Genomic DNA, 22,747 nt, shown 5'->3' on the forward strand with positions numbered 1-22,747 from the left:
TAAAATAAATCTGTAGTCCAGATATGTCCTGCAAGCTACCAGTTGACAGTGTCTGGTTTATGCTATTAATTTTTGTAATTAAAATTTTCTCTGCTTAGAAAGTGAAGTTCACTTTAAGCTTGCTAGTAACTGAATTATACAAATTTCTGTGAAAAAAATTAATTAATAAAGTTTTACTCACTTGTAGCAAACTTCAAATGACATAGCTAATAAGGATTGCAAAAGATAATGTAGGAAAAAGTTGTTATATAAATCGGAAATTGTTTATATAATTTTGTATGGTTCTAATTTGACAGGTTTAAACAGTCAAGATGCTGCTAAGTCATCTGATGATGAATATACAATTTTCTTCTATCCCTCCTAGTTTCCTGTGGTTTCCTGGGGGGGGGTTGTTTGTTTGTTTTAATTAAACGGTAAATATTTCTTACTAAATGAGAAAATCAAGATGTTCGAAATATTTGAGGAAATATTAGTCAACATCACAATAAGAAAAGGGGGGGAAGTGTCTAAGAAAGTCACCTAATTAGAGATTTCAGACTCATAGCTATTTGTTTAGAGTCCTCTTCCTTTCCCTGAATATGGAGGATAGAAATTGTAAATTCATACAAAAACTCTCAAGAGTATGTCTCTCTTGAAAATTTTTGTTTAATCTCCTCAAAGTACAATATAAATCAAGAAATGTTAACATCCTTGAGTATCAAGAGCAAATAAGAAGAAGAAAGTAAGTATATTTCTCTTCCATCCGGATTATCCAATCTTCCAAGTTGGTCATTACCCCACCCTTCCTTGCTTAGCTGCTGCTTCAGACTTTTGGATTGGAACCCTGAAAAAGACAAAGTTCTTAAATGATCAACTTAATTCTAAAAACTTATATATTTTATAACTTTGAACTATTAAGAAGTTAAAATAAATTATGTGTAGTCACCTTCCTATTTTATAGAGCATTTGATATACCACAGTGAAGGAGTGCAAAAATGGGAAGGCAGGGAAAGAATGTGAGAAAAACACCACACTGGGATCCAAATATCCATCTGACTAATTGGTGTAATATGGAGAAGGTGAGGGATTAAGAGAAGAGTTATGAGACCCTGGGTGATTATCCTATGGGAGATGTCCTCTATCTCACTTCCCTGGGGAATATTTCTGAGAAAATAAAGAATATTGGAATCATCACTTTCTAGCTAAAACCCATCCATCTTCTTCCTCTTGGTTTTGACCACTCTGGGAAGGAAGACATACTTTAGCTCCCATCCTATAATACAGATACTGTTCTTAATGAACATCTTCTAGGAAGACACAATTAGAACTTCTCTCCTTGACAGTAGGCGTGTGACAAAATTACAGTTGTTTGCCTATGGATCTCTTACCTTTGGTGTTGACATTATTTTATCCTTAAAAACAGTAGAGGGAAGTACTTTTGTGGCATTATGCTATATTAGAGACAAAAATACAGTGGGTCATTAGAAACGCTATTCTTTCCCAATCCTAAGCATATTTATTTCCTTATTTAAATCATCCTTTACTTCCCCATCACTCTAGTTCAAATTTCAACCACTTAGTCAATGGATATTTCTCCTATTTTAACTACTCTTAGTCCATTCATTTTCCCCTTTACCACTTACTTTTCATTAGTATTACATGCTTTGGCACAAAAAATATGTAAGGGATTAAGAGCTCTATACACATATGACTTGTTTTCACACTAAAAATGTAAACATTCTTGAAAAAAATGACTTTAATTTTAGTTCTTTCTCATTTACCTACAACAGACTACCAGGTATGAAGAAACATGTTCTGTAATTACTTGAGTGAATGAATTCTACCTTTTACTTCTCAAATGTCTAATTTTTATTCCAGGTTTGCCTACATACGGTCTGTTTTTCATACCCTACCTTCTATAGAAAACTGTAGCTAATATAGGCCTTATTCTATCTATATTAAATTAAAAAGTAAAATATATAATAAAAATTTATATTCTCCAAAATAAGTATCTAGAAACGAGACTGTTTACTTCCTAGAGCAAAACTATTTATCATTTCTTGGCGACTATGTAACAGTAGACCTATTTTTAATAATAAAAATTTAATACCCATACTAATTTATAGATAGTAGGTAGGCCTTCTTTCTCAGGTATACCTATGTGCTACAATATCTGTTTGGCCTAGGGAGCGTGTATCCTGAGACAGAATCTATAGATTCAGAAACACTATCCACATGGGGCACAAAAGACATTTAAAAAATCATTAGTGACTACCTGATACTTACAAGGAAAGAAGATGACACAGATGTAGGAATCGGTGGTGGTGGAAAATCTGGCTTTGTAATTAGCTAATGAAAAGGTAAAAAAAAAATTCATTCAAAGTGGAGTCTTGAAAACAGATGTACTTAATGGAAATTGTTAAATCATTTTCAGAAATCGAGAACTCATGATCCTACCCATGAAAATAGTTTAAATCTGTAAGTTCAAGTGTTTTCCATTAGGTATATGTATATACAATTCAGAAATACGACCAGTACCAATAGACAGATGATGAAGATACACTCTATGAAGCAGATTGGTACTCTTCTTGTAATAAGTTACCACCTTTTCAGACCCAGTAATTCAGATTAAGGGGTTAAATATAGGAATATAACCTTCTCACATTTTGCATTTTCAAAAAATTTTGCAGGAAAATCTATATATTAATATTCATAATGATTTTAACATTCTTCTGAGGAAATAATTGGGTATTGTGGGTTATGTCTCTTACTAGTATTTCCTTGAGATTAGATTGGAAGTGATATTTAAGAGAAGTTTCTAACTCACAAAAGAAGCCGGGGGCTCATTGCCCTCTACTGGCAGATCAGGTGCATGGAGCTTCATCTGACTCATCTATAAATAAATACATACATACATACATACATACATACATAAAATAATATTTTTAAGTGAAATGTTCAGCTTCCTAAGTTCAACTTCCAAATAAGCAGTCCTTTCAAGACATGGGAGATCAGAACTGAGATGACACCAAGGGACAGAATGGGACGTCATAATGGTCCAGTTGCTGTATTCTGCTCTATCTGGAGCTGTCAGAGAAAGGTACATTTCCACCAAAAACATTATTGCCAATGATATTACCATTAACCAACCTCTGCTAAAATTTCTAAATTTGCAGGACACAGCCAGGGTTTTAAGGGTTATACCTATTACATGTATTGTCATACAAATATACATATTATTATCTTTATTGGGACATTTGCAAAAGGAAAAAGGAATAAACTTAAACTCAGAGAGAAAGAAAGTGAGAGAAAGAGGAAGAGAGAGAGAAGGTGGGGACAGAGGGGGAAGGGAGGAAGGGCAGGGGAGAGAGAGAGAGAGAAAGAAAGAGAGAGAGAGACATCTGGAGTCTGTTCTCCTTGTTCTTTATTTTCTTTGCATTTGTGAACCTCAACAAAGCAGCCTCTGCATTTTAGGAAGACTCTATTGCACTAAAAAAAGGCAAAGGAGAATTTTCCAAATGTGTAGTTACAGAGCCCCAAATTCTTACCACATACTAACTAGTCGACTGGATTTGTAAAACACTGCTGAGTAAGAATGACAGATAGGTAGGTGATCAGGACAAGACAATGAAAGAATCACAAACTGGCGCCCAAGGCAAACACACTATAAACTATGGTTCACCTCTTGGGGCTGAACAGCCTTCGCTGTCTGTGGGTTCCTCTTCTTTCTGCAAGGCCTGCTGCCAGTAGTAGACAGTGACCTGTATATGAAAGCATATCACATAAATGGACTTAACAGTTCCTTCACCACGATGAGGACACTCAAAAAAGTTTGCCAATTTTCTTTGCCCATTGTGTCATCTTTGGTCATTGACTGGGATTTCTTCTGCTCTCTAGGACATTCTTAAAGCCTCCTTGTCTTGGAATTCATAATCTCCACCACTAATTTTCTTCTAGATTCTCTACAGAGCCTTGAATCCTAATAATGATGGTCTTGAATCAGTGTTTCTCTAAACTATTAATGTCATTTGATTAATTATTTATTTTATTCATTCAATTTTTAGGAAACCCATTAGATGAGGATAAGTCAGTCGTTTAAAAAGGCTAGAAAGATACTGTAGTGTCAAGACCATGTTTGAAAGACTAACCAATGTAGGTGCAAATCAAGATTCCATCAATTTAGGCTGTGAGACTTTGAACATATTTGCTAACCTCTCTGAGCCTTTGTTTCCACTTAGGAAAAAGTGTGAAGTACCTGATTTTGCAAGACTGTTGTAAGGATTAATATACAGTACCTTTTCATGTATAAAATGGAAATAATAGTTACTACCTCACAACATTCTTGTGAAGATTAGGGATAATGAATGTAAAAAGACTCAGCATAGCAATTCTCATAAAGATAGTGGCCAATAAATGTTACATAGTGTATTCTTAAAATGATGTAAAATCTTTACTAATGAGAGTTATTATAACTTTTTATTAATTATAAATACAGTGATTAACATAAAAAATATGCATATTGCTGTGAAGGTTTTCCCAGTAAAATTGATACCCAGCCTCTGGTCCAAGAAAAATGTATCTGTACTTATTTCTGAGTATTTGAAGTAAACCACTTAAATTTGAGAATTTGGGTCATATCCTTGAATTTAAAATAAATTAGAGGTCAAAAAGTCCCCAAAACAACATAGAAAACTACCTCTGGACTTCCTTCTGCTTTCTTCTGGTACTTTGGTGCCAGATTACTACAGCAACCACCACAGATATGACAGCCACAGGGAACAGCACCCCAACCACAATGGAGAAGTCTGCAAAAAAGAGAACCCAGACCTGATGAGGGTATGAGAAATTCACAAATATGCATCACTCTGGTCCTTATTTCTTCATTTATCACAAACCCTTTCCTTCGAAGAACACATATTCTCTGGAAAATCTCTTATAGTCAGTAAAATGAAAATGCATTTTGATCGTGAGTGTGGTAGTATTATGTAAATAGAGGAAGTAAAGGGGAAATCCATATAAAACATTACATATGAAGTAGATAAAGCATCATGCTACTGTGAATCCTTAGAAGGGATGATGTTTGTAACAACTGGAAGTGTTGGGCTCAGAGATTAGAGAGAATAGGAAGTGAGGAGGATGGAAGAAAAGGAGTGAAACATTTTTAAAATTCGACCTTGGCATCAAACAAAGAAAAAGAAACTGAAGTCTTTCTAAAATTTTTTTTATTATATTATGTTGGTCACCATACAGTACATCCCTGGTTTTTGATGTAAAGTTCGATGTTTCATTAGTTGCATATAACACCCACTGCACCATGCAATACATGCCCTCCTTACTACCCATCACCAGCCTATCCCATTCCCTCTGAAGCCCTCAGTTTGTTTCTCAGAGTCCATAGTCTCTCATGCTTCATTCCCCCTTTTGATTACCCCCCCTTTCTTTATCCTTTCTTCCCCTACCAATCTGCCTAGTTCTTATGTTCCATAGATGAGAAAAATCATATGATAATTGTCTTTCTCTGCTTGACTTATTTCACTTAGCATTATGTCCTCCAGTGCCGTCCATGTTGCAGCAAATGTTGAGAACTCGTTCTTTCTGATAGCTGAGTAATATTCCATTGTATATATGGACCACATCTTCTTAATCCAGTCATCTGTTGAAGGGCATCTCGGCTCCTTCCACAATTTAGCTATTGTGGACAATGCTGCTATGAACACTGGGATGTGATGGCCCTTCTCTTCACTACGTCTGTATCTTTGGGGTAAACACCCAGTAGTGCAAAGGCTGGGTCATAGGGTAGTTCAATTTTTAACTTTTTAAGGGACCTCCACACTGTTTTCCAGAGTGGCTATACAAACTTGCATTCCCACCAACAATGTAGGAGGGATCCCCTTTCTCCACATCCTCTCCAGCAATTGTAGTTTCTTTCCTCGTCAATTTTTGCCATTCTAACTGGCGTAAGGTGGTATCTCAATGTGGTTTTGATTTGAATTTCCCTGATGGCTAATGATTTTGAACATTTTTTCATGTGTCTGTTAGCCATTTGTATGTCTTCATTGGAAAAGTGTCTGTTCATATCTTCTGCCCATTTTCTGATTTGTTTATTTGTTTCTTGTGTATTGAGTTTGAGAAGTTCTTTGTAGATCTTGAATACCAGTGTTTTATCTGTGGTATCATTTGCAAATATATTCTACCATTCCATTGGTTGCCTCTCAGTTTTTTTGACTGTTTCCTTGGCTGTGCAGAAGCTTTTTATCTTGATGAAGTCCCACAAGTTCATTTTTTCTTTTGTTTCTCTTGCCTTTGGAGATGTGTCATGAAAAAGGTTGCTTTGGCCAATGTCATAGAGGTTGCTGCCTATGTTCTCCTCTAGGATTTTGATGGATTCCTGTCTCACATCGAGGTCTTTCATCCATTTGGAGTTTATCTTTGTGTATGGTGTGAGATAGTGGTCAAGTTTCATTCTTTTGCATGTAGGTGTCCAATTTTCCCAGCACCATTTATTGAAGAGACTGTCTTTTTCCCACCGGATGTTCTTTCCTGCTTTATCAAAGATTAGTTGCCCAAAGAGCCGAGGGTCCATTTCTGGGTTCTCTATTCTGTTCCATTGGTCTATGTGTCTGTTTTTGTGCCAGTACCATGCTGTCTTTGTGATCACAGCTTTGTAGTACAGCTCAAAATCCGGCATTGTGATGCCCTCGGCTTTCTTTTTCCTTTTCAACAGTTCCTTGGTGATTCAGGGCCTTTTCTGTTTCCATACAAATTTAAGGACTATTTGTTCCAGTTCTTTGAAAAATGTCATTGGTATTTTGATCGGGATAGCATTGAAAGTGTAGATTGCTCTGGGTAGCATGGACATTTTAACTATGTTAATTCTTCCGATCCATGAGCATGGAATATTTTTCCGTCTTTTTGTGTCTTTTTCAATGTCCTTCAAGAGTGATTAAGAGGACAGGCCTAATCCGCACACGAGGAAGCAGTTGACCAAGATTAGAGCAGAAATCAATGAATTAGAAACCAGGAGTACAGTAGAGCAGATCAACAGAACTAGAAGCTGGTTCTTTGAGAGAATTAATAAAATTGACAGACCACTGGCAAGACTTATCCAAAAGAATAGAGAAAGGACCCAAATTAATAAAATTATGAATGAAAAAGGAGAGGTCACAACCAACACCAATGAAATTGGAAAAATTATTAGAAACTTTTATCAACAGGTATATGCCAATAAATTAAGCAATCTGGAAGAGATGGAGGCCTTCCTGGAAACCTATAAACTACCAAGACTGAAACAGGAAGAAATTGATTTTTTAAACAGGCCAATTAATTATGAAGAGATTGAAACAGCGATAAACAACCTTCCAAATAACAAAACTCCAGGCCCGGATGGTTTTCCTGGGGAATTCTACCAAACATTCAAAGAAGAAATAATACCTATTCTCCTAAAGCTATTTCAAAAAAGAAACAGAAGGAAAGCTAACAAACTCATTCTATGAGGCCGATATTACCTTGATCCCCAAAGCAGGCAAAGACCCCATCAAAAAGGAGAATTACAGACCGATTTCCCTAATGAATATGGACGCCAAAATCCTCAACAAGGTCCTGGCTAATAGAATCCAACAGTACATTAAAAGGATTATCCATCATGACCAAGTGGGATTCATCCCTGGGATGCAAGGGTGGTTCAACATTTGCAAATCAATCAGTGTCATAGATTTTATCCAGAAAGAAAAATTCAAAAATCACATGATTCTGTCAATAGATGCAGAAAAAGCATTTGACAAAATACAGCATCCTTTCCTGATTAAAACCCTTCAGAGTGTAGGGATAGAGGCTACATTCCTCAATCTCATAAAAATCATCTATGAAAAGCCTACAGCAAATATCATTCTCAATGGGGAAAAGCTGGAACTTTCCCTTAAGATCAGGAACACAACAAGGATGCCCACTCTCGCCACTATTATTCAACATAGTACTAGAAGTCCTTGCAACAGCAATCAGACAACAAAAAGAGATAAAACGTATCCAAATTGGCAAAGAAGTCAGAATGTCTCCCTTTGCAGATGACATGATACTCTATATGGAAAACCCAGAAGAATCCACACCCAAAATATTAGAAGTAATAGAGCAATTCAGTAATGTGGCAGGATACAAAATCAATGCTCAGAGATCAGTTGCATTTCTATACACGAACAATTAAACTAAAGAAAGAGAAATTAGGGAATCCATCCCATTTACAATAGCACCAATAACCATACATTACCTTGGAATTAACTTAACCAGAGACGTAAAGGATCTATATTCTAGAAACTATAAATCACTCTTGAAGAAACTGAAGTCTTAAGATAATAGCAGCAGCAAATGAGGAGTGGAGATGTGAAGAATAGAATTGATAGAGGCACAGGTGAGCATCTTACTGATGCTTGCTCCATCTTGGAATTATTATGGATAGAAAAGAAATTATGTGACCCTGGAAATTGCAGACCTGTTTGAACAAATTTCCTGGGTCTATATGGTGTTTTCTCTTTTAACTGCTAATTACAGTAATGAGTGGAACTTCAATCTTTTGCTATCTCAAATATTAATTTCTTTTATAATAATCTGAAACTTTCTCATTAGAGATCAACCAGGCAATAATAAGATTAATTTTGGTATAAATGCAAGAAAAGTTCCCAACCATGAAAATGCATACATGCAGATAGAGGCAGATATGTCAGAAGTAGAATTCCACGATAATAACAAATATATAAACTTTCCACCACTCCATAACAATTCCTATCCAAAAGCCAAAGGAAATAAAATTCTGCGGCATTTCGGTTGCATATAGCATAGATAGATTCAGAATGAAAAAAAAAAATGTCCTGACACTAACCTCAGAATTGTAACTATTTTCAGAAGAGTGATATGGTATCAGAAGAAATAAAGAGGAAATTGACGGGACTTAACAAACACCCCTACTTTGAAAGGACAAGGTCTGCAGAGAAGTTGGGGTATAAGACAGATGGAGAACATTATAATAGAAAGGAGGTATGCAATTGAACATGGAAATAATTGAAAAGAAAGTATGCTTTTCTGTTTCTCGTAATGGTGGTCTGGGAAATTCAGATCAACTCTCCCACTAAAAACAAATAAGTCATTTTTGAAAAAAAAAAAAAAAGATAAGGGAAAACTAATTTGGAAAGATTAGTGAGAGGACAGGAACCCAGAAACACAGAAAGGAAAATGATCCTGGATGGAAGTTCAGAAATGCAAGAAGGAATGAAAAATAAATAAACCAAGTAAGAACCCTAATGTAAACTATGGCCTTTCGGTGATAATCATGTGTCAATGTAGGTTCATCATTGGTGACAATGTACCACTCTTTTCCCTCTCACTCTGCTGCTCCCCCTGCTCAGGCTCTCTCATTCTCTTTCTGTCAAATAAATAAAATTAAAAAAAAAAAAGAATAGGCAGAACAAATAAAACCATATAATATGATTGTAGATTACAGCCAAGTATACCTGTAATTACCTTTAATTTAAATAGACTAAATACCCTGATTTAAAAAAAAGACTAAAATTTTAAGAATATATACATTTCAAAAAAAGAATATATATGTTTCCATGCTTTTTAAAAATAAGAAACATATATAAAACATGAGGCTTCATGAAAGTAAAAGTATGGGAAAATGTTATACTGATGCAAAGGAGACCAACAGAAATTTGGCACAGCTATATTCATCTCCAGGATCTATAGAAAGAAAAAATGAACTTATGCAATTTCATCAAGATAAAAAGCTTCTGCACAGCCAAGGGAACAGTCAAAAAAACTAAGAGGCAGCCAATGGAATGGGAGAAGATATTTGCAAATGACACTACAGATAAAAGACTGGTATCCAAGATCTACAAAGAACTTCTCAAACTCAATACGCGAGAAACAAATAAACAAATCATAAAATGGGCAGAAGATATGAACAGACACTTTTCCAATGAAGACATACAAATGGCTAACAGACACATGAAAAAATGTTCAAAATCATTAGCCATCAGGGAAATTCAAATCAAAACCACGTTAAGATACCACCTTACGCCAGTTAGAATAGCAAAAATTGACAAGGCAGGAAACAACAAATGTTGGAGAGGATGTGGAGAAAAGGGATCCCTCCTACACTGTTGGTGGGAATGCAAGTTTGTATAGCCACTTTGGAAAACAGCATGGAGGTCCCTTAAAAAGTTAATAATTGAGCTAAACTATGACCCAGCCATTGCACTACTGGGTATTTACCCCAAAGATACAGACATAGTGAAGAAAAGGGCCATATGCACCCCAGTGTTCATAGCAGCATTGTCCACAACAGCTAAATTGTGGAAGGAGCTGAGATGCCCTTCAACAGATGACTGGATTAAGGAGATGTGGTCCATATATACAATGGAATATTACTCAGCCATCAAAAAGAATGATTTCTCAACATTTGCTGCAACATGGACAGGACTGGAGGAGATAATGCTAAGTGAAATAAGTCAAGCAGAGAAAGACAATTATCATAAGGCTTCACTCATTTGTGGAACATAAGTAGTAGGAAGATCGGTAGGAGAAGAAAGGGAAAAAGAAAGGGGGGGTAAACAGAAGGGGGAATGAACCATGAGAGACTATGGACTCTGGGAAACAAACTGAGGGCTTCAGAGGGGAGAGGGGTGGGGGAATGGGATAGGCTGGTGATGGATATTAAGGAGGGCACATATTGCATGGTGCACTGGGTGTTGTACACAAGTAATGAATCATGGAACTTTACATCAAAAACTAGGGATGTACTGTATGGTGACTAACAAAATATAATTATAAAATTGGAAAAAAAGCAAGAAGACTGGAGCTACATACAACTGCATAATGATTAAAGTGTTAAGTCACTGCAAAGACAAAACAATTCTAAACTTTTATGTAGTAATAGCACAGCCATAAAATATATAAGCACCAGTAGAACCAGAAGGAATTGCCAAATTCACAGTTACAGTGAGGGATTTTAATTTACTGAATTAATTTACTGACCCCGGCTCAGTAATTGATAGCACAAACAAACAAGATATCAGTAGGGATTAATAGATGTATACACAACAAACAAACATGGCATAAAAAAGCGTAGAAAACATGCACATAACAACTGTAGAATACATATTTTTGTGTGCACAGACCGAATATTTACAAATATTTACAAATACGAGCAATTCAATATTTTTTATATATGCTCATTTTTCCAAGTAAATCATAGATGTGGTTTATGTTAAATGTAAATCCCAATAGGAATTGTGTGTATAAATTGCGAATCTGATTATAAAATATATGTGAAAGTACAAAAAGCTAATAACCAAGTCGTTCTTAAAGAAGAACAAAGTTAAAGGACAGCCTATATCAAAATTACTTTAAAGACATAGTTATAAAAGAGTGTCATACTGGCACAAAGGACAGTCAAATAGGACCACCAGAAAAGAATAGATATCCCAGAAAGACACATGGGTGAACACTTGCTTTATTAGATAAGTGTCCCTGTAGAGCATTTGGGAAGGATCATCTATCATATGAATGATAATGTGACAACTGGGCATCTATCTGGGATGAAAATGAAATTAAACATTTCCATCATACACAAAAGACTTTCAGATAGATTACAGACTTAAATTTGAAAAGATAATACAATAGTGCTTTTTAGAAGACAATATACAGATATATATTCATAACTTCAGGGTAGAGAATATTTCCTTAGAAAAGGACACACAAAGAAAAAAAAAACTAACCACCAAGAAAATGATCAAGAGAATTGACTACATTGAAATTAAAATCTTCCATTAATCACAGGACACCACAAAAAGAGTGACAAAACACAGGAGGGAAATTCTTTCAACATTGTAACTGAAAATAGCTTATATCAAAAATCTATTAAAACATATATAAGTTAATAAAGGGGGGAGGGGAGACAACTCAATAGAAATTCATACAAAAAGGCTTGAACAAATACTTCTCAGAAAAGAAAATCCAAGTGGCTCCCAAATAAGGAAAGATTCTTGCTATTATTATTAGTAGTAGTAGTAGTAGTAGTAGTAGTAGTAGTAGTAAGAAAATTAAAACCCCAATGTGCTATCACTACTAAACCACCAGAGGAATAAAATTTGCTATCTGCTAGTGTCAAATGGCTTAAAGGTTGTATAACAATAGGAACTTGTATTCACTGCTACTAGGAGTGTGAATTTGTACAGCCACTCTAGAAACAGTTGAGTATGATCTAGTGAAGTTAGACTTGAATGACAATATTTATAGAAACGTTTTCTCAACATAGTCCTGAAATATCCTAACAAGCAGTAAAAAAGGAAACTGTCATATATATATACAATATCACACCAATAAATGGCAAAATTGTGATATTATGCACAATAGCAAAAATAAACTAATTCCAGCTACATATAAGAACATGGATGATCTTGAAAACATAATATAGAGGAAAGAAAACTATGAGTACCAATAGTATATATATATATATATATATATATATATATAAAACTAAACAGAACATACTCCTTAGGAATGTGTATTTGGAAAGGAAGACCATGAAGAAAAGTAACAAACTGTTTATAATATAAGACACATTAATGATTAACCCTTAGAGAGAGAGGACATTAGGACAGGGATGGAGCCAAGGGATAAGATGCCTGGGCTGATAGCAATGCTCTGTTTCTTGGCCCAGACTGTAGCATATGAATGCTCATTTTATAATTCATATTATATATATATATGGATATGTATATGGGTATATATGTTATATTATAAATGTATACAAATAATACATGTAATATATTTATATGTTTTTCTGTATAAATTTTACCAAAAATGGTTTTAATTAAGGAAGCTTGAAAGCCCAGGGTGATGTATGCAGTACTAGAGAGCAGCGATCTTAACCTTTTATGTGCCACAGATCATTCTAGAAATCTGATAGAGCCTATAAACTCTTTTCTGAAGGCTTTTAAATTCATTAATAAAATGCACAGGACTAAAAAGGAAGCTAATTATGTTGGAATACAGTTGTCAAAATATTATAAAGGAATTTGTGATATAGTTACATATATGTTTCTTTTTTAATCCCTAAATTATAAGACCTAACAGTGGATTAATAGCCATCAGAATTTCAAACTGGAAACACATATATAGGATAAACACACATACAGGATATTTAAGGATTTATGTAGCAACTGCAATGTGATGTAAAAGTGTGTAATTTCCATTGGTGACACAGGAGAATTAATACCACTGTGGTTTGTTTCCTCACATCCCTGTAATTGTATTAGTTAGAGTTTAATGAAAATAGAAATATAATTTTTCTTTCAAATTTTGATGAGAAGCCTGATTTCATGAAAAATATCCGTTGCAATCTGTCCTTTTGGTGATGGGACACTTTCCTGCGTTAGAGGACCTTCCCCAGTCTGATGGAGGCTTTACTTGATGTTTTTGTAGAAGTAGTGCCAGAATGGAATCAAACTCACCAACAGTGTCCCAAAACAAAAAGAAAGCCTGATGGATGCAGTTGAATCCTGACACTGGTTTTTAACAAGTAGAATAAGTGATTCAGATAAAAACATCCCTTATCTGTATACTGAACCACTCCAATTGCCTTCTTGATCCCCTTAAAACATAAATCTGGTGTCACATAATGCATATTTGCATCACCAGTCCTTCTATTTAAAGAAATACTTTAACAATGTGTTTTGGAATTGATAAGTAATTAAGGGGGAAAAAGCATAAAAATATAAAAAGGTTAGGCTTAAAATAAAATGTGGAAATAGAATAGATATAGAATATATACTTTCAGAAAAAAATTTATAAAGAATCAAAGTAAATTTAGGGTGGAATCTGCTTGGTACTCTCAATAAAATGAAAATAGATTGTTAAAGAAGATACAAAATAACAGAAGACAATAGAGTGGTATGAAACAGGTTTAAAGAAACACAAAAATGTTACTGACCATTTTAGAATGTCATTATAACTAATAAATAGGACTAGTAACATTGTCAAAAATTCATTCTATGATACAGAAAATAATTTTGAAAAACTTTCCCCAAAATAACAGGAGATAGTGACAAAAAAAGATAACAAGAAGGCCACACAGTCAAGATACTTGATACAGATGATTTATATTTCTGAATTAGAAATGAGAGAAGTGGAACAGAATCAATTTTAAAATCTGTAATAATAGGAACATTCCTTGTACTGAAGAATCAAACCCTCAGTTTGAAAGACCTCACTGGCTAACAATCAAAATAATTTAAAGAAAACAACACCCAGGCATGATATGATGATTAGTTTCATTTAGTAGCAACTCTAAAAACACGTAAGGGAAAATAAACCAATGATTTTTAAATGGTTATTTTACAACAACAACAAGCAAAATCAGGGTAGCCTCAGTTTTGAACGCTAAATATCAGTATCTACTTCTTGAGAAAATCATGAAATTAAAACTGTGAGTCAAGAAATCTAATCCAATTCAACCTATTCATGTTTTCTATTTAGCAATGGAAATAAATTCTTATAAATGCAACATAGAAAGTTTCATCCAAGAAGAAAGAAGAAATGACTAATGGAAGTGACTTAGCAAATCAAGAGATTAAACAAAATAGAGTTGAAAAAGAGGGAAGTCATAGTTTTAAAGGAATTTTAGTGAGTGTGGAAACCCTTAAAGAATTTTCTAATTAAAGTATTTGATTGATGTTTATGCGTCTATTCCCCTACCATACCCAAATACCAGATGACACATTCTAAGTAGCATATGTGCATGTGTTTGCATGTCTATATACATGTAATAATACATTTAATATTTAAGAATATATGTAATAAAATCATAGAGCACTAGAAAAATAGTAAAGAACTTTTAGAAATTTCCGAAAGAAAGTAGAGGGATTTAGGTAGACAGAAACAGAGTAAATTATAGTCCAAGCATCAGAAGTAAATGCTGTTCTTTCTTGGGAAGTCTAGAAAAGAACCAAAAAAAATTTTTTTAAATAGCCCAGGGGTATCTGAGTGGCTCAGTCAGTTAGGCGTCAGACTCTTGATTTCGGCTCAGGTCATGATCTCAGGGTTGTAAAATCGAGCCCTGCCTCAGGCTCTGTACTCAACAAGGAGTCTGCTTGAGATTCTCTCTCTCCCTCTCCACCTGCCCCCCCCACACTAAAAAATAATAAATAAAAATAAATCTTAAAAAAAAATAGTCCAAACATCAGAAGTAGATGCTATTCTTTCTTGGGAAGACAACAGAGAATCTGAACTTGAGACAGATGGTTTGTTCAGGTCCATCCCCATCTGCATCCCCTATCTCCATCTCCATCCCCATCCCCATCCCTTGTGTATACAGAACAATAGTGAGGACAAAGACCCAAGAACTGCTCTCTAGAAGCAATGGAGGATGAAGGGCCTGAGAAGCAGAACGGAGGCTAACTGCCGATACCCACAGTAGATGAGACAGAGAAGGGAGGATCAAGGAAAGAGTGCTGAGGGAAAGCAGTTCTCTCAGGAAGTAAATGCAATGAGGAGCTCTTTCCTGGGCAAAGTAATCATCACCATGGCAACTGGAGGCGAGGATCCCCACTCTGGCTGCTTCCCACCTTGATGGCCTGAAAGGAAGTCTCTCTATCTACCGATAGAGCTCACAGCCAGATCTCCCATCTGGAGAAGTATTGGTAGGTACAACAAGCATACAAACATGCAAAGAAAACCCATGAAATCTAATTCAAGTCAACCTATCTCACCTTCAACTAAGGGTCCCACATCCTGAAGAAAAACAGCACAATAAGAGACAGGGTGAAAAACAAATCAAACTCAAAAGAAATAGAGATGATTCAAAGAAGAGAACTGAACCTACAAAAATAATCTAAGCCATATTCTTAGAGAGTTTTATGAGGATATTATATCTATACATTAAGTCAAAGCCGCTACAAAAATAGAACAATCATAAAGCAAGAAAATTTGGGAAATTAAAATTAAGATTACAAATATAAAATTTGAGGAAAGTTTTTTGTATGTAGAATAAAAGCATAAGGATGTAGAAAGTATGATTAAAAAGCTGTTAGAGACCTTGAAGATTAATATTGTAGATTCAATATTTATGGAATGAATAAGAATTTCAAGAGGAAAGAAAAATGGCAATGAAGTCTTATGTAATATGAAATAAAAGCTTAGAAGAGCAAGTTTTTCAAGTTAGATGTATAATGTTACCTACGGAAGACCACTGAGGAGTCATCACAATCAGGAGGGGCCCATCCTTCTTTACACTGACACTGGAGCTCATGGTCACACACCTAGAAAAGAGTGATCCTGTTAGTTTCCACACTAGGCTGACCATCAACCCAAGGGCCCTATTCATCCATTCAGAAAAAGAACTAACCCCTGCTCTGCAGCCTTTCAGCTATCTACATAATGTATGAATCCACTGTAGGAATTTTAATACCAGGAAGAAATTTTTTTCATTGAACCAAACAACTGAGCTGTTAAGGCAAACTTAATCATTGTAATCACTTAATGCTGAAACATTACTTTAGCATCATCAAGATTGACCTAAAATTACAAAAGATTCAGCAAGCTTGGGGAAACATCTTCAAAACTTACAGCATGACCTTTGCACTTGGAGGAGCAATTGGTTGATTTGTAGGCTCTTTCGATATCCACACATTCTGCGTTAATGCAAACCTGAAAGTGATGTGAAAAACTATCAGGTTGACATCGATATCCAATGGTTTCAGCTCTGCAAATTGCTGACTCTTTGGAATTTAGTCTTCTATTATTAGCCAAGATTATTGTTACTAAACTTACCTTTTTATTAGGGAAGTCGCAGCATTCTTTTGAAAATAAGAAGATGAAGCTAGATAATTTTCATAAAAAATTTTTTTGGAAAATACTCTAAAGGATATTTCCTTACTTCACTTTATTCCTCATGGGTCATTCCCTTAATCCACCTCTTCAGTCCACTCCTGAGAGTAATACTTAGCACTGAGTTAAGCATTTCACATGACACAAGGCATCCATTCCAAACAAAAATACTATGGAAAACATGTTAATATCACATCATCTGCAATATTACAATACCTGTCATTTATGTAAAAATAAATAGTAATGTTGTTATTCTCTTTAGTATTATCGGGGTGGCTGTTATTTATTGCGAACCTACTGATTTGGGGACAATAAAATTTACCAGGATTTAATAACCTAGTACTAAGTACATTATAGTTACTTATTAAATAGTATTCAAGGGATGAGTGCATGCATGCATAAATGAATGGTGTAAGTATTGCTTTGAAAATATAAGGAGTCCTTGAGAAACAAACAAACAAAACAAACAAACAAAGAAAACAAGGCAAAAGAACATTTTGATTAAAAGCTACGTTTTCAACTTACCTTCTTGTTGCCACACTTAGTTCCATTGGTTACCATGCCTATTTCGTCACTGCTGTCTTCAGGATCAAATGTTTTACATGTCAGGAAAGTTACTATATGTCCTCTCCAGGGCAAATTATCTGACCCACCTTGACAGAACAACTTCCCACATAAGGCATCACTGAGGAAAAGCCAAATTTTGCAGTTGAAATACCAGGATCCAAACTGAAGTTTTATGCAGTTCTAAATCAGTTCCCTATCAATATTTAACTAATCGTATTTCTCCCTATAGCAGAGACTCCTAGTTCTCCCTTTATGTCAAATTCCCCCTTATTCTTCAGTACCGGAACCACCGAATGTGCAAGGCACATTGTTGCTCAAAAACAAAGCCCACATTTCCCAGATTCCTAGGCGGCTAATTTTGGCCAATTGCCTAAGATCTGGCCAATGAAAAGGATGCAGAATCTTATATGTAAACTCTTGAAGGGGACATTACATGAAGGAGTATGTCTTACTCCTCATTTTTTCTCTTTCTGGCTTATTGGAATGCAATGGCTGTAGCTGCAGAAGCCATGATAGACCAAGAGAAATACCTGGGGATGAAGGTCATGCTCAAGATATAAGGAAGATGGACTTCTAATATCATGGAGGGCACATAGACAGTCAGTTTCTATTTTGTTTCAGCTAAAGTTACTTTTTTATTTTCATGAATTGCAGCAGAATAATTCTCCCAACTATAGCTGTGTCTACGTAAGGCTGAAACTTTGGTGACAGTCCAAGACATTGTGTGGGCTTACTGAAAGAACTGTCTCCCTGCAAATAAAGATGAAACAGGTCAGCACTCTGTAAAGCCATTCACTCACTGCCAAGGTGAATAAAGTCAGGGCCAGTAAAATGGGAGTCAATTGCTATATGCAGAATGCAGAGGAGGGCTGTGAAAAACTACTCTGAGAGGAACAGAATTAGATTCTCCTGATGTTTCTGGTGGCTGTTAGCAAATACTAATGAGGAGTGAAGAAAGGCACACATTCTCTCCAAACTTGAAGAGGCGTTTTTCTTGATTCACTTAGGTAGAGTTTTATAATTCTCTCTAGAGCACAGAGAATTCCAGGCCTACTCTCCACTACAGCCAATGACTATTCAGAAGTGTCTAGGAGGTCACCCTGTGGAAAAAATGACATGTTTGTGCCTCTAGTTGCGGAAATGATACAGTGATCATACAAACAATCATTCAGGATGATGTGTGTGCATGCTACAGAGGGAAGTGGAACCACCTTACTCTCTTCCCCTCTTGCTACCTCTCAAACTACATATTGGCTCCCAGAAACACATGCATTGCTTTTTACATAATTGTTTTCCCTTTCAAATCTGCCCTGATTCTTATGAAGAGGAGACCATGGAATATTATTATCCTTTAGGCTCAGACTCTCCAAGGGATGGCACTATGTCCAAAATGTAGTTTGGTAATATTTATCATCTGGAAAAATCACTGCTTAATAGAAAAATTTTGAGACATGTTAACCTTGTTCAGTCTCTTGTTATATATGACTTAGTATGTGTGAAATCTGGAGAAGATACTAAGTTTAATCTATTATAATTTGAATTTTAAAAGTCACTGTAAATTTGTAGAATCAAAAAAATCTTTACAAAAATCTCAAGTCCATTCCTCATGATATTTTGGAATAAAAATTTCTGGACTCTTAATACAAAAAGTAAAGCAAATTATCCAGGTGAATTGCCAATCTTTTCTCTTACTGTATTTTTTCTTTCTGTAATGCCATGGCAAGCTTAAACAAAACTATATAAGCATTGCATTAGTTATTCCTCCATTTCTACTCCTAGAATCATAAAGAAACACCTAGATGGAAAAGCACCTAAGTTATATTGAAAAATCCATGGAGAGACTTTGAGCCAGGCCCATTCACTCCTGCATGTTCCAGCCACACATTCACTCTATTTTACAATGACTGTACTTGATGTCATTCGAAGTACCCACCACAAGGGATGGGAAAAGAGAATTTATTTCTTATTTGTCTTTTCACTTAGTGCCTAGCCTAAAACACAGCACATAAGACTCATTCATTGAGAATACTTATCAAATGAATGATGTCCAAATTAACTTTTGCTTTAATTGGAATAAATCAGAACATGTTTCTGGAAGCAAATGATTTCTCTAGTCTGTGGAGCAGGAAGGTTCAAACAACAAGGCCACTTACGTTGCTTTGCAGGGAATCCGCGTGTCGTCCACTTTGCGACAATACCCATACTTTGACCCACCTTCATTCCTGCTGTAACATGATTTGTCTGCAACCTTGGTCCCTGGAATCAGGCATGGTCAGTAGGGGCAAATTAGAAAAGAAAAGAGATAAGATATTCAATGCTACAAAGGATTAATGAAATATAAAATTAATGAAATATATAGCATGAGAAGTACTATTCTGGCATAATCTCATTGATCATTGTTAGAAATATAGGCTGCACACAGAATGGGAGAAGATATTTGCAAACGACACTACAGATAAAAGACTGGTATCCAAGATCTACAAAGAACTTCTCAAACTCAATACACAAGAAACAAATAAACAAATCAAAAAATGGGCAGAAGATATGAACAGACACTTTTCCAATGAAGATATACAAATGGCTAACAGACACATGATAAAATGTTCAAAATCATTAGCCATCAGGGAAATTCAAATCAAAACCAAACTGAGATTCCACCTTTCACCAGTTAGAATAGCAAAAATAGACAAGGCAGGAAACAACAATTGTTAGAGAGGATGTGGAGAAAAGGGATCCCTCCTACATGGTTGGTGGGAATGCAAGTTGGTACAGCCACTCTGGAAAACAGTGTGGAGGTCCCTTAAAAAGTAAAAATTGAGCTAACCTATGATCCAGCTATTGCACTACTGGGTATTTACCCCAAAGATACAGATGTAGTGAAGAAAAGGGCCATATGCACCCCAATGTTCATAGCAGCATTGTCCACTAATAGCTAAGTCATGGAAGGAGCCGAGATACCCTTCAACAGATGACTAGATTAAGAAGATGTGGTCCATATATACAATGGAATATTACTCAGCTATCAGAAAGAACGATTTCTCAACATTTGCTGCAACATGGATGGGACTGGAGGAGATAATGCTAAGCGAAATAAGTCAAGCAGAGAAAGACAATTACCATATGGTTTCACTCATTTATGGAATATAAGAAGTAGAGAGATCGGTAGGAGAAAAAAGGGAAGAAGAATGGGAGGGTAAACAGAAGGGAGAATGAACCATGAGAGACTATGGACTCTGGGAAACAAACTGAGGGCTTCAGAGGGGAGGCGGGTGGGGGAATGGGATAGGCTGGTGATGGGTATTAAGGAGGGCATGTATTGCATGGTGCACTGGGTGTTATACGCAAGTAATGAATCATGGAACTTTATATAAAAAACTGGGGATGTACTGTATGGTGGCTAACATAATATAATAAAAAATATTATTATTAAAAAAAGAAATATAGGCTGCAATAGTTTGTTAATTAGAAAGCTGGCTAGAACTTAGAATAATCCTTTAGGGGCGCCTGGGTGGCTCAGTCAGTTAAGCATGGGATTTTGATTTCTGTTCAGGTCATGATTTCAGGGTAGTGAGATCAAGCCCTCCAACAGGCTCCCCACTCACCTTGGAGTCTGCGTAAGATTCTTTCCCTCTCTCTCTGCCCCTCTCCTCCTCACACACTTTCTCTCTAAATAAATAAAATCTTTTAAAAAATGAATAAAATAAAATAATCCTTTAAATATTTAACTTTTGAATAATGGCTATCTAAATATTTGGAAATGTGGTTGATTGGCTGAAGATTAAAAACAAATCCATCTAAATATGAAGACTTAACTAGGAGAGCCACAATCATTATATAAATAGCCCATAGGCAGACATTGGGAAGCTCTTCTGCTAATACTTGCTACTGTCAAAATTACTTGCTATGCTTAGTAAAACTTTGCTTTGTTCAGGCACACCAATAAGCATCACATATTTAATTTCTCATGCAATCTTCCTTAGATCCCCAACAGATGAGCAAAGGAACACAGTGGTTAAGAGCTCAGGAGCTAAGACATGCCTTCACCTCTTGGTTTATCTGTAAAGTTGAATCATTTTAAATGAATTTCACGTTCTGATGGCCAAGATGATAAAATAAGTTTTATTATCATATTTTCTTAATTATTTGACCTTAGTAACTTTTATAGTCCCCTTACTATTATAATAAAAGATCTACACTGAAAAAATTAAATAGTTAGTCATGAATAATAAGGAAAAAGCATATTCCTAATCCCAAACTTCAGTTATTGCTGTTAGTATTGTGGAAAGTATCATTCATACACCCAGTACCATGTTATTTCCCAAATAACAAGTATACTTGTCCTTTCGCTAGGCCCTAAATATTCAGCAGTATCATAGTTGTAAAAATTGCATTGGATAAATACTCTATCATTTATTTGACTAATGCTTATTCTTTGACTTTGAGATGTTTCCCAATTATCCATTATTAATTTTAAAAGTGTTGGTTGAAAAGACTTTGTGAAAAAGTATTCCGGAATACACTTGCTGGGGAAAGCAGTACATTTTCTTTTTAGGTTTTACATACGTTTTCCCAGTTCGTCCTGGAAAGACTGTGCTAATTCATGCTTTTACCAGAACGTGTAAAAATAGGTGTTTTGGGGGCACCTGGGTGGCTCAGTCGTTAAGCGTCTGCCTTTGGCTCAGGGCGTGATCCCGGCGTTCTGGGATCAAGCCCCGCATCAGGCTTCTCCGCTGGGAGCCTGCTTCTTCCTCTCCCACTCCCCCTGCTTGTGTTCCCTCTCTCGCTGGCTGTCTCTCTCTCTCTGTTAAATAAATGGATAAAATCTTTAAAAAAAATAGGTGTTTTGCTACATCTTCACCAACAGTGAGCATTAATTTTAATAAAGTGTTGCCAATTTGACAAATGCTGAAGGAATCAACTTTTCATTTGTATTTCTTACTATATTTGCATTTCCTGACACATCAGTGTCAGTACTTCATACTTCTTGCTAGTGAGTTAAAATGATTTTAATGTCTTTTAGACATTTGTACTTCTTTGTGACAAATTGTCTGTTAATGCCTTTGTCACATTTTCAATATTTGGAACTGCAAGTGATTCACAGAAATGATTTGATATCGGAGAGGGTGATCTTCCTCCTTATATATGTTATTAGACTTTTCAAACTTTGAAAATTAATTTGAAATAAATTTGTGATCCCTTAGGAATTACAAAATTTAGACTTTTATTTAGACCAATCTGCTTCTCTGATCTTTTATATGCACTACCTTTAAATGTGTTTTTTAAAAGATCTTCCCTATTCCAGTATCAGATAAATATGTTCAACATT

General features: G+C 35.4%; 1 protein-coding gene across 1 annotated transcript in view; it reads right to left on the reverse strand.

Moving 5' to 3' along the window:
• Nucleotides 1-268: 268 nt before the first annotated feature.
• ADAM28 (ADAM metallopeptidase domain 28) overlaps nucleotides 269-22,747 on the reverse strand; it is a 72,692-nt gene continuing 50,213 nt past the window's right edge. The window contains exons 15-24 of the mRNA XM_057310201.1: nucleotides 19,575-19,677; nucleotides 17,380-17,539; nucleotides 16,594-16,674; nucleotides 16,208-16,286; nucleotides 4,676-4,784; nucleotides 3,662-3,740; nucleotides 2,807-2,872; nucleotides 2,266-2,328; nucleotides 1,368-1,430; nucleotides 269-823 (exon numbers count right to left, since the gene is read on the reverse strand). Coding sequence (XP_057166184.1) covers nucleotides 803-823; nucleotides 1,368-1,430; nucleotides 2,266-2,328; nucleotides 2,807-2,872; nucleotides 3,662-3,740; nucleotides 4,676-4,784; nucleotides 16,208-16,286; nucleotides 16,594-16,674; nucleotides 17,380-17,539; nucleotides 19,575-19,677 — 824 coding nt within the window. The 3' untranslated portion in view covers nucleotides 269-802. The remainder of the gene's footprint in view (nucleotides 824-1,367; nucleotides 1,431-2,265; nucleotides 2,329-2,806; nucleotides 2,873-3,661; nucleotides 3,741-4,675; nucleotides 4,785-16,207; nucleotides 16,287-16,593; nucleotides 16,675-17,379; nucleotides 17,540-19,574; nucleotides 19,678-22,747) is intronic.

Source organism: Ursus arctos, unplaced genomic scaffold (genome assembly GCF_023065955.2).
Source record: "Ursus arctos isolate Adak ecotype North America unplaced genomic scaffold, UrsArc2.0 scaffold_11, whole genome shotgun sequence".
Lineage (NCBI taxonomy): Eukaryota > Metazoa > Chordata > Mammalia > Carnivora > Ursidae > Ursus > Ursus arctos.